Raw genomic sequence first — 16945 nt, forward strand, 5'->3', positions numbered from 1 at the left:
GAGTGGATGTATGCAGGGAGACCAACAGCACCTGGTACAGAGTCAGCAGACACATAGTTTCAAGCAGAAGATTCTTTTTATCAAGTGAAATCTTAAGTAGAATCGTGATATGTAAACACGACAGTGGAACTACTCTCATCTGATTGATTGAAGTGAGGGGTTCAGAGGTCACAGCCCATCTTATTGGCCTCCTGTCATGGAAGCCTCTGAGGCATCTCCACAGAACCTTGGTGCTCTGCGAAGCAACTCTAACCTCAGGATATCTGACCTAAAGAGGGAAAAGGGGCCCAGACAGGTTAGATAAGTTTCCCAAGGCCATGCAATCAGCCCAGGTCTCCTGCGTCCCAAGCCAGCAGGCCTCTCCTTCCACTTCCTCCTTGTTCCAGTGAAGTAAGACCAGAGCTACAGGCGCTTGCCTGAGTTGGGGGGCATCTTTACATGGTATAAGAGACTTCTGCTGAACAGCTCAAATCATTTATTGTCAAACCAAGCTGAGCATCCCCAGGCCTTCAGGACTGCTGGGGTCCCTGGAACCTCACAGTGCATTGTGCTTGATCCAGACCTTCTGGGGTTTGATGTTCATGCGTTTCCACACTTCAGCTGTTGAACGGTCTGCCTTGGTGACCCCACTGAAGTCGAACGTGGTGATACGGGGCAGAGTGCACAGCACATATTGCCTGTGGGGAAGACTTGGGCTGGGGGTCAGGCCCCCTTCTAGAACCCCTTTCCCCCTCCACCAGTCGCTCCTATCTCCTCTGACTGCAAGGAATGGAGGGACTTGAGTAGAGTGTGGGGGAGACTGAATTTATCCTGACTGACATCAAGAAATGCCTAAAGCCCTCTACTCCCTTCCCTGGTCCAAGCATAGCAGAAGGATGGTGTTAGGTTTCTAACCCTAACGCTCCTCCTTTCCCTCATGGGAGCCCAGCGGAGCCCACCTCCAGGCAGGGCACTTACCTATACCCCTTCTCTTCCTCTATGGGGTTCCCATGGAGTGTCAGGCTGCGGAGCCGAGGGAGGACAGCCAGCTTGTTCACCTCTCCAAGGCGCTGGATGCTGTTGCCATGGAGATAGAGCACACTCAAGTTGAAGAAAGTTGTCAGGACCTGTTGGGGAAGGAAACCGGAAGCTAGACTGGACAGAGCCGTGTATCTGTGCTCAGGACTGACTTGTGGGCAGAGAAGGAAGAGTTTGGGGAATGATTTGTCACCCCCAGAGCCGTACTAGATTGATTCCAACCTACTTTTATTTGCCTTTGAAGGGGTACAGGGGCACCACACTGACAGAGCACTGTGATCCGAGGGGCAGAAGGTATGGGCCTGGGTCCTATCACTGCCACTGACTTGCCAGGTGCCTGGGCTCTCCTGCTTCTCCTTGAGCCTTAGCTGTCCCTTCACTGAAGACCATTCCAGCTTTGGTGTTCTAAGATTCTATCACAACAGGGGACAGGGGACAGCATCATGCTAGGTACATAAGAGCTTTTAAAATAGTAGTTAAATTGAGATCAGTGCACCTGGGGAACAGTTTACAAGTCATACTCTAACTCCTTTCCCCTCTAGCACAGATCCTGGATGAAAAGGGGCCAGTTTTGTTTCTTAAAATTTAGCCTGAGTTCATGGAAAGTAACTGCTGTACTTTTAGTACCTACCTCTGCAAAAGAACTTGGCACAAAGCACAGTGGGTGCCCAATAATAAGCTACGATTTTACTTCAGCCTCCTATGTGAAGGCTTGCTATGTGCCGGTTGCTTTTCATTTGTTCTCATTTAATCCTCACAAAATGTTTATAATGCTGGCATATTATCCCCATTTTTCAGACATCAAGGCTGAGGTTTTGAAAGGTTAGGAGCTTGCCCAAGGTCACAGTCTGAGGCAGATCTAGTATTTGAACCTATATCTATTTGAGCCCACAGCCATGTGCTTTGCAGGGCACCATGCTGCCTCACTACTTCCTTGATAATATGTGGGAGGTGGAGAGGCTGGGGACTGGACAAGGTGGCTTCAGGTCCACCCTCTGGACTCACAGGGTCAATGGAAGTCAGGTCGTTGAAGGACAGGTCAATCCAGGCCAGGTTCTCTGGATGCTCCAGAAGCTGTGAAACCACATGGTTGAAGTCTCTGAGGTCACTGAGGACGTTGTTGTTCAGCCACAGGGACTGAGATATAGACTTCCCTGACTTTGCGTGCCTTAGTGGTCGTAGCCCTGTCCGTGGCTTCTCGTTTAACAGATCTGTGGGGACAGAGTGAACTTTGGGTATGTCATCTTTGCTTTTCTGGCTCGGGGTGGGGGGTGGCAAAGGAACAGAACTGGGAGAATTTGTAGCTAGAGGAGCTGGCAGGGCCAGAATCCCATGCTTGTGTCCAGTGCGACTGTATGCACTGCTCCCCAGGCCCCAGCAGTCAGAGTGAGCTTGGATTAAGGGTCAAAGACTTCACATCCCAAACTCTTGGTTTGGGTCACGTGCTCCTCTCAGGTCTATTGTATCATTGGGTCCTCTGTATACCACCCCTGTGTGGGAGTTGGAGGGAGGCGGATTTTATAGATGAGGAAACCAAGAAGCAGAGGTGTTGGACTCGAGCCAAGATGCTGAAGCACAAAATCCAGAATTATCCACTGGTAGAGCCTATAGAATTCACTTCAGTGTCACACACTCTTGATGTCCTCTCCCTCTTCCATTAGTATTGAGTATCTGCTGTGTGCCAGATACTGGATATACAATGGTGAACAAAATGAGAGATAAGCTCTGTATGAATAATAGAGCAGGGGTGAAGCAGATGTTTATGCCTTGGAGGAGCTCAGATGGGAAAGATGAAAACAAACGGTGAATATACTATAATAAATGCTATTTAAATTGTGGAAGCACGGAAAAGGGTCTCCTAACCCAGTTTGGGAGCTTAGGGAAGTTTCCCAGGGAAGGTGAAGCCTGAGCTGGGTATCTCAGTGGGTTAGGAGACGTTAACCAGGCAAAGAAGGGTGGAAAGGGTGAGAAGAGCATGAGCAAAGTTACAGAGGTATGGAATAGCATGGGCACACACACACGTACTACACAAGGGGGCAAGGAGGGAAAAGGAGACACGGAGCCTTGAAAACCAGGCTGAGCATCTTAGACTTTATCCTGTAGAAGATGGGAAGCCACTGTAGGGTTGAAAGCAAAGGAGATGATACAGCTCTCTCAATTCAGAAAGATCACTGAAGGTTTAGTGTGGAGCATGGATTGTAGGGAGTGGGTGGGACTGGAAGACCAATTTGGCTCTTTCAGTCATTTAAGCAAGGATGAGGGACATACAAACAGCATGACTTGATGGTTGACTAGATGCAAGGGTAGAATAATATTCAAGGGTGTTGGGACTTCCCTGGCGGTCCAGTGGTTAAGACTCTGCACTTCCAACACAGGGGATGCAGGTTCAATTCCTGGTCTGGGAACTAAGATCCCACATGCTGTGTGGCGCGGTTAAAAAAAAAAAAAAAATTCAAGGGTATTGCCCAATGTTCTTGATGACTGGTGAGATGCCAGTCCTATGAACTGATACAGGATTAAGAAAAGGAGAAGAGGGACTTCCCTGGTGGTCCAGTGGTAAAGAATCTGCCTTCCAGTGCAGGGGACGTGCATTTGATCCCTGGTCGGGGAACTAAGATCCCACATGCCGCAGGGCAACTAAGCCTGCGCACCACAACTACTGAGCCTGCGTGTCTCAACTAGAGAACCCGCGTGCCGCAAACTACAGAGCCCGCACACCACAACTAAAGAGAGGAAAAACCCACACGCCACAACTAGAGAGGAGCCCACACGCTGCAGCAAAGAGCCGCGTGTGCCGCAACGAAAAGATCCCACATGCTGCAATGAAGATCCCGCGTGCCACAACTAAGACCCCACGCAGCCAGAAAAATAAATAAATCAATCAAAAAAAAAAGAAAAAAGAAAAGTTGGGAAGGTGATGAGTTCAGGCTTGGCCTTGGCATATCTGAGGTTCCTATAGTACTAGAAAGAGGAGAAGCTGAGTAAGCAGTTGGATATGAAGGAGACATAGACTTGAGAATCATTAGCATAGAGTGTATACAAGTTAGAGAAATAGATAAGATTCTTCAAGCAGAACGAGGGTGGGGGGAGGGGCATCCATTAAAGAAGTTAAGAACCAGGGCAGGGAGAACCAGGAGGCTCACAGTCTCAGTGGCAGAGTCAGAACCATACACCAGCTCTGGCTGAGGTGACTAGATGCTTCCTGTTGCCTCTATGCCTTTAGTTACTTGTCTAAAGCTGCCTCTCAGAAAGGAAGTAGTACTTTCTGAACTGGTCCACTTGTCTTCACCCTCGCCTCAGCTCTTACTAGACACACTTCTCTTCCACCCCCACCCAGCTTGAACTTTTTCTCCTCAGCTGCAGGTCAGGCAGCATCCACCAGGTGGCTCTCTGTCTTGGTCCGGGAGTGAGTGGACCCACAGTTGGGGCCTGAGGGTGGGGGGGAGGTGGCAGGAGGGTCATGAAGCGGAGTACCCCAGCTCGTGAATAAACCCTAATCCTGACCCCCAGCCTCACATCGCCTGACTGCAAACCCTGAAATGAAAAGAGAGATGAGTAAAAGTTAAGATCAAAATAAGCCCACCTACGGACTAGCCTCCAGTCTGGTGAGGCAGCAGCTTGGGGAATGCCAGCAAGCATGGGCTGATCCCCAGCTCAGGGGGAGCCACTGGGGATGGCATTGCCTAGAACTTGAGGCTGCCTGGGATTGCTGTTATCATGGGTGGAGGAGGGTGTCCACGCTGCTCTCCGCAGACTCCATCAGAGCACTGCATTGCCTGAGGATCTGTCAAAGCTGCCCTGTTCAGAGTAGGCCAAGGCGGGTCTGGAAATTGGACCACAGATATCAACACTCAGAGAACTAGGGGTTGTCTAGCCCCAGGAAGATCTGGGGAAGACATAATTCTGTCTTCATATCTATGAAGGGTTGCCATGCAGCTTTTCCCACGTGTCCACAGAGAACACGTGTTTGATGTGAAGAACTTTCTTGTGTCATTCCTCACCCTGTAATGGAAGGGCTGGTAGGTGTGTGGTATGGGACTCCCTTAACTGGGTTTGTGAGCAGTTAGAGCACTATGGGTTGGAGGTAGTAGACTGGATGCCTTCTAAAGTCACTGCCATTTCAGATTCTATGATCCATATATTGATTAATTCAGGAAATAGTGTACCAGGTACCCCAAAACTCTACCCTGTCCTCTAACCCCAATTTTAAGTAAGTGTGCCAAATGCCCTGGGGAACCTGAGGGGACTGGCCTTTTGGGGCTTAGATGTGCCTCTCCTTCTCCCTTCCCCACTCAGCAAGGAGCATACGCCTGGCATACGTGTACAGACCTAAACACACATATATAGAAGGCTTAATAATAGTGGGTGCTCAAGATTTAACTGTTAAATGAAAGACAGGGCATCTGTGCAGATTATGTTTTGTGCTGTGCAGTTATCCTTGGTCATAGTAACTTGTCTCTCCCCTCCTTCTGAGGACACCATAGAGGGCTAAGCCACACTCCCCACTCAGATCTAGGAATTCTCAGGGTAGGTAGGAGCCATACTTCTCTCCTTCCTCTGTCACCTCAGCTATCTTGTACATAGCCATTATTGCAGCTAAAACCCTGTGAAACATGGACTACATCAATCAGAAGTGACGCTGTGCATAATAAAGGAGGATCACGGCAAGTGGGTGTGTGCTATGAGAGAACAAATGGGAGTTACTGTTGTAGCTGACGGCAACCCAAGTAGTAAGTACCCTAAACCCAAACCCAAGTAGTATCCAGTACCCTTGATAACTATTCATGTGCTTCCTGAACTTAAAGGTGGCCGCTGCTTGCCTAAGAGAGTCGACCAAAGCCAGATAATGGCTCTAGGTTATGTTGATGCCAACCTGTGTTCTGTGAAGGCAGACGTACTGATGTGTTTATGAGAGCAGATAACAAAGACAGCAGAACTTCCCTGGGAAGAAGCACATTCTCTTGAGAATATGATCTTGATGAGAGCCTCCCTCTGTCCCCTCCTGAAAGGTACTAGCTGCCCATTTATACACACACTGAATGATAAAACAGGAATGAGCGTGGGCAGTGCTGGGACCTGTAATAAGTGTGGGTGATAATGGAATAAATTTGGATATGACTGAAATGAATATAAAATTTGTCAATAAATATTTAGACTGGAAACATGCCAGTTTGTTAATAACAAGACCTTACATGTTTTACCAGTGATCAGAACAGGCTTGTGTCCTCAGAGTGGGTTCTGCCTGTTGGCTGGACTCTGTAGCAGCCTGTGTTTTCCTTTCATTAGTCTCTTCTCTCCAGGTAAAAAGTGGAGAATATACTATTGGCTGATAGACTGGCTCTCCTGTTTTCTTCCACCTGACTATCTTGCTGTAGCCTGGCTTCTTTTGAAGATCATCAGTTACCCTGAAAGCCCCCTGGGTCCTTTCAGATTTGCTGGTAATTTTTTAAAAGGCCAAACTCTTCCACTCCCACCTTCCTACCCACTACTCTCCCCAAAATAGCAGCAACAAATATCCCATATGCTTATGCAAAGAATCTCTTTAGGCTTTTAAGTAGAAGACTGGCTTCTCCCTAGGGACCACACCCATCCTGCTGCCATGGTGAGTGGAATGCTGTGCTCTGGGGGCTGACCTTGGGTCACGTGGATGTTTCGGAAGGAGTAGTCCACAGGGGGCTCTTGCACCGAAGTGTTCGTATAGTCCTGTTTGTTCATAACTCAAGCCATCATTTGTCAGGTGGAAGCATGGGCCCTGGGAATCCGGGTTCAGCCTGGGAGGACAGAGAAGGACTGGTGTTTGGCCCTCAGGTTTCCTCATAGCTCTCCACCCCTGCTATATACCCTCCACTACTCCAGGTTTGCATGGCTGCATTTCTACTTTAAGATAACAATCATGATTCCTTGCATTTGTAGGGCACTTCCTACTTCTCTGAGCACCTTCACATCCCTTAGAGTTCATTGATAGTTATAATACCCATTTCTACTTTCCAAAGAAACTGAGGCCCCAGGGTGAGAGCACTTGCCCAAAGTTAAGCCAGTGAGTCAGCTGTGGACTACAATCCTAGTCTTCTGAATCCTACTCTGAGTCCTTTTCTGCTACTCCATAGTAGTTGCCATGAAGGCTGTCTTTATAGCTACCCTCTGGTGACATCAACTGGGCTATTCTATTGCTTAACAAACCCCTGAGGGCCTGCACTGGATCTGGTGTCTGACAGCCCTTTGCAGTCTGACCCATATGGGGATTTGCTCCCTTCTCTGCTCACCTTGTCTGTCGGCCCCATTATCTTTTCATCGGAAGACCCTACTTTCAGCTACGTCCTGAATGTAGTCATACATATATAAACATACATACATATAAGACCAGAGTCTGCCTCACTCTCACTCACCTGTCACTGATGCCTGAAACTCCACCATTAGGGATTCATTCCTTTGGGTTCAGGGATTGTTCCCTGTTAAAATGGAAATACCCCTTGAGAGGGGTGAACACAGTGTTATCAGTCATTTACAATGTGGTGTGAATTGTCTTATCAGATCCTTTCCAATTTATTAGCTCAAATAAAGCTGAGAATTTTTCGACTGGGCAGAGCCATGAGAACACCACTCACCTGTGAAGAGGAGAGCTGACACAAACAAAAGACAAATAGACTGACAAATACATGTCCCAGTCAACCTCCCCTTCTCACTTCATCCACTACTGTCACCTCCTTTGCATTTACTACTTTACTTGCTTTCCAAAAGGATTTGAGGTATTTTATGGTAATAACACACTCATAAAACAGGATGATTTGTAGAACAGAGCTGTCCAACAAATATAATGAACATCACAAATGCAAGCCATGTGTATATATTTTTTCCACATATGTAATCTAAAATTTTCTAGTAGAAAAGTCAAAAGAAACAGGTGAGGTTATGTTTAATAATATATTTTATTTAACCTAATATATCCAAAATATCATTCAACATATAATTGATATTAAAATTTGAGATACTTTACACTTACAGCACATCCCAACTGGGACAAGCTACCTGTCAAGTGCTTAATAGCCACTTGTGACTAGAGGCTACCATACTGGACAGTACAGATATAGAAAATGAAAACATGGAAGAGAAAGATTAGAAGCCAGAATAAAGGAAGAGAGAGAGATGAACCAGGGAATTAGGAAACTATGCCTCTATCTATCCCTGAAATTCCTGGCAACTAAAGCAAAAGTGGAAACCTTAGTATATGTGGTTCTCATCATTCAATTCAAGGAAACAATTTGTATCCAGAGACTATGAAATTCACAAATGTTCTTAAAATGGAATTCCTCTTAAAAAACCATGGACCTGAGAGCTTATAATTCAGCTTAAGCTTAACACAGTCTAGGTAAATTCCTTTTTTGGTGACTTAACATATGAAGGATAGAGTTTAACAGGTTTAGAGGAATGGAAAGTGAATGTCTTCCTCTCAAAAAGCAGCAGTCTCAACTGAGCTTTGGGTAAGTGATGGCTTGAGTCACTTCACAGATGAATTCTCTGTCAAGTGTGAGACTGGCCTGATGGGCATGGGTTGTTGATTGGGGAGACCTGAATCTTTGGATATCAAATCTACAGACACAACAAAGAACACATTATTCTTTTGTAGAAATAGAGGAAGCTGGCTTGCTTCTCACCTAGACGCGTCCCACTTGAGAACCCACAAGAAGTTTGATGCCTCTGAGCAAGACTGGATACTTTTCTCAAGTTGGGACCCCAGAGTTCAGCACTACAGGACATGGATTTTAGCTTAAAACATTTAAGGGCGGATTTTTACCATTAATCTTGACCATCAGAGAACCTCAGTGCAGTTCCAAAGGACTTCTGATTTTGTGTAGCACCAGCTCCTGAAGCATTTTTCTGGATGAGTTAGTATTAAAAATAGAGCCCTGGGGCTTCCCTGGTGGCGCAGTGGTTAAGAATCTGCCTGCTGATGCAGGGGACACGGGTTTGAGCCCTAGTCCGGGAAGATCCCCCATGCCGCGGAGCAACTAAGCCCATGTGCCACAACTACTGAGCCTGCACTCTAGAGCCCACAAGCCACAACTACTGAGCCTATGTGCCACAACTACTGAAGCCTGCGCGCCTAGAGCCTGTGCTCCGCGACAAGAGAAGCCTCCACAATGAGAAGCCCGTGCACTGCAACAAAGAGTAGCCCCTGCTTGATGCAACTAAAGAAAGCCCGAGTGCAGCAACGAAGACCCAATGCAGCCATAAATAAATACATAAATAAATTTATTTATTTATTAAAGATAAAATGGAGCCCCAAGTAGTTCGACAAATTTGCCCGTTGGAAAGGGTTATTAGTCTTCTCCATTTAAACACCAGCCCAGGCTGTGAGCTAGTGTTGTGTCTTATTCATCATCTAACACAGAACCTGGCTTACAGCAGGCACTCAGGAAATGTTTGTGGGAGGAATGAATGAGAAACTGCCAAATACAAGGATTTCTGTTTTGGGGGTGTTGATGCTAAGCTGCACTTTCTAACAATTGGCTCCGAGGTTCAGCTATTTCAGTCCACACCTCATTCACAGTAAGATATTTAATTCAATTCTTCAAACATTTGTTCAGCGCCTGCTGCCCTATGCTTGACCAGAAGGAATGAAGCCAAGATACAAATAATAGAACCCTGTCTGTAAAGAGCACAGGAAATCCTGCTGGGTTGCTATTGATTGTGGCAAACCAGCCTGCATCCAGTTCTAAGAAACAGCTGCCTACTTAGTGAATACTCTCATGTTTCAGTACTCAGCTCTAGCATACCCTCTTTGATGAAGACTTTCTTTCCAGATAAAATTGATCATTGTGCCCTGTATCAGATTGATTCCCTTGATGAACTCTATCATGGTCTCCCCTGTATCCATCTCTTTTGCCCTCTTTGTAGTTCCATCCACTCTGATGCTGGGTTCAGCCATGCGACTTGCTTTGGCCAACAGGATGTTGGTAAACATGAAGCAAATAGAAGCTTAAAGAGAGGACTTGCCCTGTGCTCTTTGCCAGTGCCAAGAGAACATGGTTAGCCTGCTGGAGGGATATGAGAAACGTGTAGGTGAGATACGTGAAAAAGAAAGCCAGTGATCCCAGGTGAGGCCATCCTAGACTAGCCTATAGCCAGCCTATCCGAAGGCAAGATCACGAGAGTCACCCAACCCACATGTGACTGCAAACACATGAATGAGCCCTGCCAAGACCAGAAGAAACACATGGCTGACTCGGAGGCTTGGAAGCAATAATAAGTGTTCATTGTTTTAAGCCACCATGTTTTTGGATGGTTTGTTATACAACAATAACTAATTGATATATGCCCCCACTGTACTTTGAATAAAATTTCATCACAGCCTGTTTCCTTATCTGTAAAATGGAGACAAACCCTGTCTTGAGAGCTGTTGTATGTCCTGTAGCAGGTGTTCAATAAATTGAACCAGTTGTACTCTCTGTACTCATTTCTTTATAACCTACTTCCTGTTCCCTCCCTGTAAGCTTGAGGACAGGGAAAGAAGTCAGACTTCTTTCTCTCTTCCCACCATTACCCTGCACCAAGCCTGGGTATTCACTAAAGCCTTGATGGATAAATGGAGAAATGAAAGAAATGAAGGAATAAATGAATGATATCTTCAAGGTGTCACATAGTGAACCTGACTGCTGGGGAGAACTGACGAGCCTTGAGGTTGCCTTACTCGCTCCAGTGGCTATGTTTTTGGAGTCAGTCTTTCCCAGCTGCTGTTCAGCCTCATCACCAGGAGCTAGTCAGACCCTAGCGCCTTCCTCATTTGTCTACGTTGACTGAATTGATGAATGACAGGGTTAGGGGCATACCTGCTCTGTTTTGGAGTTTTTCTTCTCCCGACTGGAAATATCATTTACTGTTTTTCTTTCTTTTTTTTTTTTTTGCAGTACGTGGGCCTCTCACTGTTGTGGCCTCTCCCGTTGCGGAGCACAGGCTCCGGACGCGCAGGCTCAGCGGCCATGGCTCACGGGCCCAGCCGCTCCACGGCATGTGGGTTCTTCCCGGACGGGGGCACGAACCCGTGTCACCTGCATCGGCAGGCGGACTCTCAACCACTGCACCGCCAGGGAAGCCCTACTGTTTTTCTTTTTTAATTTTAAAAGTTAACGTGATAGCTGAATAAAGTCAAACAACATAGAGAGATACATCAAGTGAAAACGAAAAGTGTGGCTCTCCATCTCACTCTCCAAGAACGCTCATGATTTACAGTTTGGGAATATAACCTCCTAGAAGACATATATAACAAACTTATGTATATTTTAAAATAAACACATACTTTCTGTTCCTTTGTAAAGCTACTTTTTTTTTTCAAATTGTTGTAGACTCTCTTACCCTTTTTAATAGCTGCAGAGTGTTCCATAGAATTTGTGTGTACCCTACTTTAACTTTACTTGGGCTCCCCCAGTGATGCAGTGGTTAAGAATCCGCCTGCCTGTGGCACATATATACAATGGAGTATTACTCAGCCATAAAAAGAAACGAAATTGAGTTATTTGTAGTGAGGTGGATGGACCTAGAGTCTATCATACAGAGTGAAGTAAGAAAGAGAAAAACCAATACCGTATGCTAACACATATATATGGAATCTAAAAAAAAATAAGTGGTACTGATGAACCTAGTTGCAGGGCAGGAACATAGAGAATGGACTAGAGGACTTGGAGTGGGAGGGGGAAGCTGGGGCGAAGTGAGAGTAGCATTGACATATATACACTACCGGATGTAAAATAGTTGGCTGGTGGGAAGCAGCAGCATAGCACAGGGAAATAGGTTTGGTGCTTTGTGATAACCTAGAGGGGTGGGATAGGGAGGATGGGAGGGAGGCTCAAGAGGGAGGGGATATGGGGACGTGTGTATACATATGGCTGATTCGCTTTGTTGTGCAACAGAATCTAACACAGTATTGTGAAGCAATTATACTCCAATAAAGATCTATTTAAAAAAAAATAAGGCCTGGGAGTCAGAAGAAAAAAGAAAAAAGAATCCGCCTGCCAATGCAGGAGACACAGGTTCGAGCCCTGGTCTGGGAAGGTCCCACATGCTGTGGAGCAAATATGCCTGTGCGCCACAACTACTGAGCCTGTGCTCTAGAGCCCACGAGCCACAACTACTGAGCCTGCGCTCTAGAGCCCGTGAACCACAACTACTGAAGCCCACGCACCTAGAGCCCGTGCTCCGCAACAAGAGAAGCCACCGCAATGAGAAGCCCGCCCACCCCAATGAAGAGTAGCCCCCGCTCGCCGCAACTAGAGAAAGCCTGCGCGCAGCAACGAAGACCCAACGCAGGGCTTCACTGGTGGCTCAGTGGTTGAGAGTCTGCCTGCCAATGCAGGGGACAAGGGTTCGAGCCCTGGTCCGGGAAGATCCCACATGCCGTGCAGCAAATAAGCCCATGTGCCACAACTACTGAGCCCGTGAGCCTGGAGCCCATGCTCCGCTACCAGAGAAGCCACCGCAAAGAGAAGCCCGCGCACCACAACAAAGAGTAGCCCCCACTCGCTGCAACTAGAAAAAGCCCGCGTGCAGCAATGAAGAACCAATGCAGCCAAAAATAAAATTAAATAAATAAAATTATATATAAAAAAAAACTTTACTGGGCTTCCCTGGTGGCACAGTGGTTGAGAGTCCGCCTGCCGATGCAGGGGACACGGGTTCGTGCCCCGGTCCGGGAAGATCCCACATGCCGCAGAGAGGCTGGGCCCGTGAGCCATGGCCGCTGAGCCTGCGCGCCCGGAACAGGCTCCGTAATGGGAGAGGCCACAACAGTGAGAGGCCCGCGTACCAAAAAAAAAAAAACTTTACTTAATTTAACTTCATTTAACCAATCCCAAGTTGATGATGGAAACTTGTTTTTAGTTTTTGGAAATTGCTAACAATTGGAATTTGATTTGTTGATAGCCTGTCTCTTCTCTCTCTCAGGTAAGTAGCAACATTATGGCCCAGGAAGCTGTGAGGAATATTGAGATGAAGAGATCTGATAGGAGATTCAACAGCCTGGCCTAGTGAGGGTTTCTATTTATGGGCTACAGGTGGAAGAAAAACCAAAGACCGTCATGAAAAGTCTTCCACATAATCTAATGTATTCTGGGAAGTTATATTTCTAGGTGCCAAAGGTAGGCCCCAAATTCAAACTGGTTCCTGCCCATCTCTCTACTCCCATCTCTTATCCTCACCTCCAATTCTGCAGGCCAGCCAAATGCAGCTACTCGGAGTAAGTTCCCTGCACCTGCCTCTGGGCTTCTGCACATCCAGCTTTCTCTGCTTGGAGTACAGTTTCTTCTTTTTGCCTTGCTAATTTTTAATGACTCAGCTCCGGTTTCCCTTTTTTCTGAGGAGCCTACCCTCATGCCCAAGTCTGGATGTGCGACTTCTCTTCTGGACTCCCATAACACCCTATATTTACCCTTGGTAGCACTCGTAACACTAGTATTATCTCCTTACTATCTGTGTGTACATAAACTCCACCAGGGCAGAAGCCATGTTTTTCTCATGGTTGTATCCTGACAGTGGAGGCAAGTAGTAGGTACTTAACAATATGTTAAACATTGCAACAGTGAATAACACTATAAAGGAGAGGGACACGACGTTGCTATAATTGAGGGATCTGAGCTGCTCTAGGCAGTCAGGGGAGATAGTCCTAAAGAAGTGATTGAGAGGGACCTCCCTGGCGGGCCAGTGGTTAAGACTCTGCGCTTCCAATGCAGGGGCGTGCGGGTTCATCCTTGGTGGGGGAACTAAGATCCCACATGACACGCGGCTCGGCCAAAAAAAAAAAAAAATAGTGATCGAGAGAAATATGAAGGATACGTACAAATTAACTATGGCAGAGGGAAAAGATGAACATTCCAGGAAGAAATAACAGCATGTGCGAAGGCTCTATGGTAAGTGGTTACTTGAAATTTTGAAGACCTTAAAGAAGGCCATATAACTGGAGGGAGAGTGGGAGGGAAATGTATGGTTAGACTGGAGGCTGGAGAGGTCGGTAGGAGCCAAGCTGAGATGTTGCTTGATGCTAAGAGCAATAGGAATCCCAAGGTATATTTTTAATTGGGGGTATTGTGGGGAAAGTGAACAATATCAGATTTGCATTTTGAAGGATTACTCTGGTTGCAGTATGCAAAATGGCTCGGAGGGAAGGCAGGAAGGATGTGATGGTAGCTACGACTAGAGAAAAGATACTAGGAGTAAAGCTGACAGGATTTTATGATGGATGGGAAATGAAAGAGGTATTAAAGATAATGCTTGTTTTTTTGACTTCTGTAATGGTGGACAGAGGTGAGAACACTGGAAGAAATTCAGGCTTGGAGTACATAGGGATTACGAGTTCAGCTGCAAACACGTTGAGTTTGGATGTTTTTGAGATATCCTGAAGGAGATGTTGAAGATGCAATTGGTTATATAGATCTGGAGCTTGGAGATGAGGGTTGGGTGGGGTTGGAGATACACACTCCCGTACATCTGCATATAGGTTGTAAATGAAGTTGTGGATGTGGATGAGAACATCCAAGAAGAGAGTCTTAGAGTGAGGTGGGAAGTGGGCCTAGGACCAAGCATGGGGAAGCTTTAAGACAGTAAGTGGACCAATCAGGGCCAGCTAGGAGCCAGCCAGAAGCTAACTAATCATGGCAGCATCAGACATGGGTGCTGTGTTAGCAAGACTGTTTACTTCTTGTTTAGTTAAATCTGTTTGATTCCCATTGTCTTTAGTCTCTCTAGTTCTCTTTCCCCATTTAAACTTTCAAGGAAGGATATGAAACCCATTCAGGCTGAAATGTAAATAACTCAATGTAGGCGATACAAGTTTCTTTTCCCTGGGGCAGTTTATCTTACTACTTTGAACAAGTCCTTAAGCTAGAGAGGCTGTAGGCTCAAGCTAGAGACTTGGCTGGAAGTTGGCAAACAGGGGTCTAGTCCTAGCTGTCACTGACTTGGTGTGTGGCCTCCAGCAAGTCACTGCTCCTCTCTAGGTTTCAGTTTTCCAATCTGTGAAATGGGGATAAACATCCTTGGACTCACCAAGCTCAAAAGAAAGACTGGATGTGAAGACACTGGGTAAGTTGTAACAGATCTGTCATGAAGACTGTAAAAGGAGTGAAGCTCTAACTGCAGAACTTGGAGAAGCAGACCACAGAGGAGGTGTAGGGAGAAGAGGTAATTTAAGGACAGGACCCCTAATAAGTATGTGTGGGAAGATCCTGCTGACTCTCTGAAAAGGAGGCTCTACCCTTCGGTCTTCCTGCTTGGAAGGAAAGGGGCAGTTCAAGCCCCAGAAAGTTTCCTACAAATCCAGAATTAGGGACTGTGATTTATTCTAATCTTACTCCCATGTCTTGAAGAGGGTCTCAGTCGACCAGAGGAAAACCAACCCCATGTCTGAAGGCGTTTCAGATCTCCCAAGATGTGTCAGGGATTTGAGACAGTAGTATTAGGGGGTCCCATCTTTGTGATGGGGGAGGTTCTTAAGCACCCCCAAATCTGTCTGGGTATGTGTCTCAGCCTTCCCTTCCCTCCCCGCGCCCGTCTATCCCATATGGGTTTGTGTCTTGTTCACTGCGAAAAGGGATAAGGGGTAAGGCGGGGAGGTCTCAGGCCCCCGAGAAAGGAAGATCTTAGTCTTTCTGGGTGCCCCTCCCCTCTCCATAGAGTTCTTGTCCCCTAGAGCAGGTTTCCTGTTTTCCCGCCCAACTCACCCGCAGTTGCTTCCCCTCCAGCCTCTGCGTCCCACTATCTCAGGGTTACTCAGAGCAACTCTATGGTAACTACCTATGTCACCACGTCGCAGCTGAGCGCCGTAGGCGCTGCCGCGATGCCTACCGGGAGCTGTAGTCCGTCAGGGGCTGGGTTCCAAGGCCGCGGGCAGTGCAGCTATTTGTACTTGCCTTCGCCCTGAAGCCGAGGGCCGGGGTCCGGAAGTTGTGACACCCTTTCTCCCTTTCCAGTGGCCCTCACACTTCCTTTTCCCGGGTCCTCCAGCGTGCTCTTGCGTGCGACGCCAGCCGACAGGGGCCAATTGAAGGGCGGTGCGAGGGGGCGGGGCCATAGTTTAAACTAATTGTGTGCTTACGGCGCTGGCGCGAGCCCGCGACCAACGCAATCCGGGGAAAGCCAGAGTAGGAGCGGGAGAGCGGGGCCAGGTAACCGCTGCTGGCGTGTGGTTTGGGCGCCCGCAGGGATGCCCGGGCCCAAGGGGGATGCTGGAGAGGCGGGTGTGAGCGGAAGGGCTCCTTCGTAACCGAGGCTGACTGGGGAGAGTCTATCTAGGGTAAGGTTTGTGAGGAGAGGGCCTTGTCCGAGGGGGAGGTGCCGGGCGTGCTTAGGGGGGAGGGTCTGTTTGGGGGCGTGTCCGTGGAATCGTGTCAGAGGGCGACGCGAGTGCCGGTAATGCGGGTTCCTGAAAGGCTCGTCGCCGAGGGTTCCTGTAGTGGGAAGGCTTCGCCTATTATTGTTAACAATAGTGGTAGTAGTAATAAACATTTTCTCAACCCCAACGACGTTTGAGACATTGTGCCACACCCTTTATATGGATCTTTTTAATATTCCTAACAGCATTATTATACTTTATTACAGGTGGGCCATCTGAGGTTTATGTTCAGCTTGGCCAGGTTTGCATAGATAGTGCGTGGTTGGCTATACCGGGGTTTTTGTGGAGTTGGGCTTAAGTGGGGGGGGAGGGGCTGTGTTGGCGGTGCGGGTTGTCTTGGACTAACGAGTCAGTTTATTTTGAGCCTCACTTTTCACTTATGATGTAAACAACGAATTTACCTGCCTTACCTACTTTCCTGGGGTGGTTCTGAGGGTGAAATCAGGTAAGCTGTTTCTTGGAAGCATCTTGGAGAGTAAACATTTTTGACTATAAGTGATGTGACTGTGTGAAGGTTTTTGTTGGAAGAGAGCCCAGCTGGGTTGATGCTGC

General features: G+C 47.3%; 1 protein-coding gene across 3 annotated transcripts; it reads right to left on the bottom strand.

Annotated features, from left to right (window-relative positions):
• Nucleotides 1-138: 138 nt before the first annotated feature.
• LRRC51 (leucine rich repeat containing 51) lies at nt 139-16034 on the bottom strand. 3 transcript variants are annotated; one of them, XM_082659675.1, is made up of 6 exons: nt 15912-16034; nt 7404-7466; nt 6651-6788; nt 2023-2228; nt 958-1106; nt 139-677 (listed from the first exon to the last, which is right to left on the bottom strand). In XM_082659675.1, the coding sequence occupies exons 3-6, from the start codon at nt 6730-6732 to the stop codon at nt 536-538; spliced, it is 579 nt and encodes a 192-aa protein (XP_082515801.1). In that variant the 5' UTR covers nt 6733-6788; nt 7404-7466; nt 15912-16034; the 3' UTR covers nt 139-535. The 3 variants fall into 3 exon arrangements, with proteins under 3 accessions (XP_082515801.1, XP_082515800.1, XP_082515799.1); XM_082659674.1 differs by having other exon boundaries at nt 7404-7486; nt 15847-15987; XM_082659673.1 differs by lacking the exon at nt 15912-16034 and adding an exon at nt 15723-15750 and having other exon boundaries at nt 7404-7486.
• Nucleotides 16035-16945: the final 911 nt, after the last annotated feature.

This window comes from Grampus griseus (genome assembly GCF_964374135.1).
Source record: "Grampus griseus genome assembly, chromosome: 8".
NCBI classification, from domain to species: Eukaryota; Metazoa; Chordata; class Mammalia; order Artiodactyla; family Delphinidae; genus Grampus; species Grampus griseus.

What these genes read in the sequence shown, in the direction of transcription:
- LRRC51 (XM_082659675.1), bottom strand. Translation starts at nt 6,732, where the DNA reads ATGAACAAACAGGACTATACGAACACTTCGGTGCAAGAGCCCCCTGTG. An exon ending in AAACATCCACGTGACCCAAG is followed by an intron (nt 2,229 to 6,650) that starts GTCAGCCCCCAG and finishes CTGTCCCCACAG; the next exon opens with ATCTGTTAAACGAGAAGCCA. An exon ending in ACCTGACTTCCATTGACCCT is followed by an intron (nt 1,107 to 2,022) that starts GTGAGTCCAGAG and finishes CTTCCCCAACAG; the next exon opens with GTCCTGACAACTTTCTTCAA.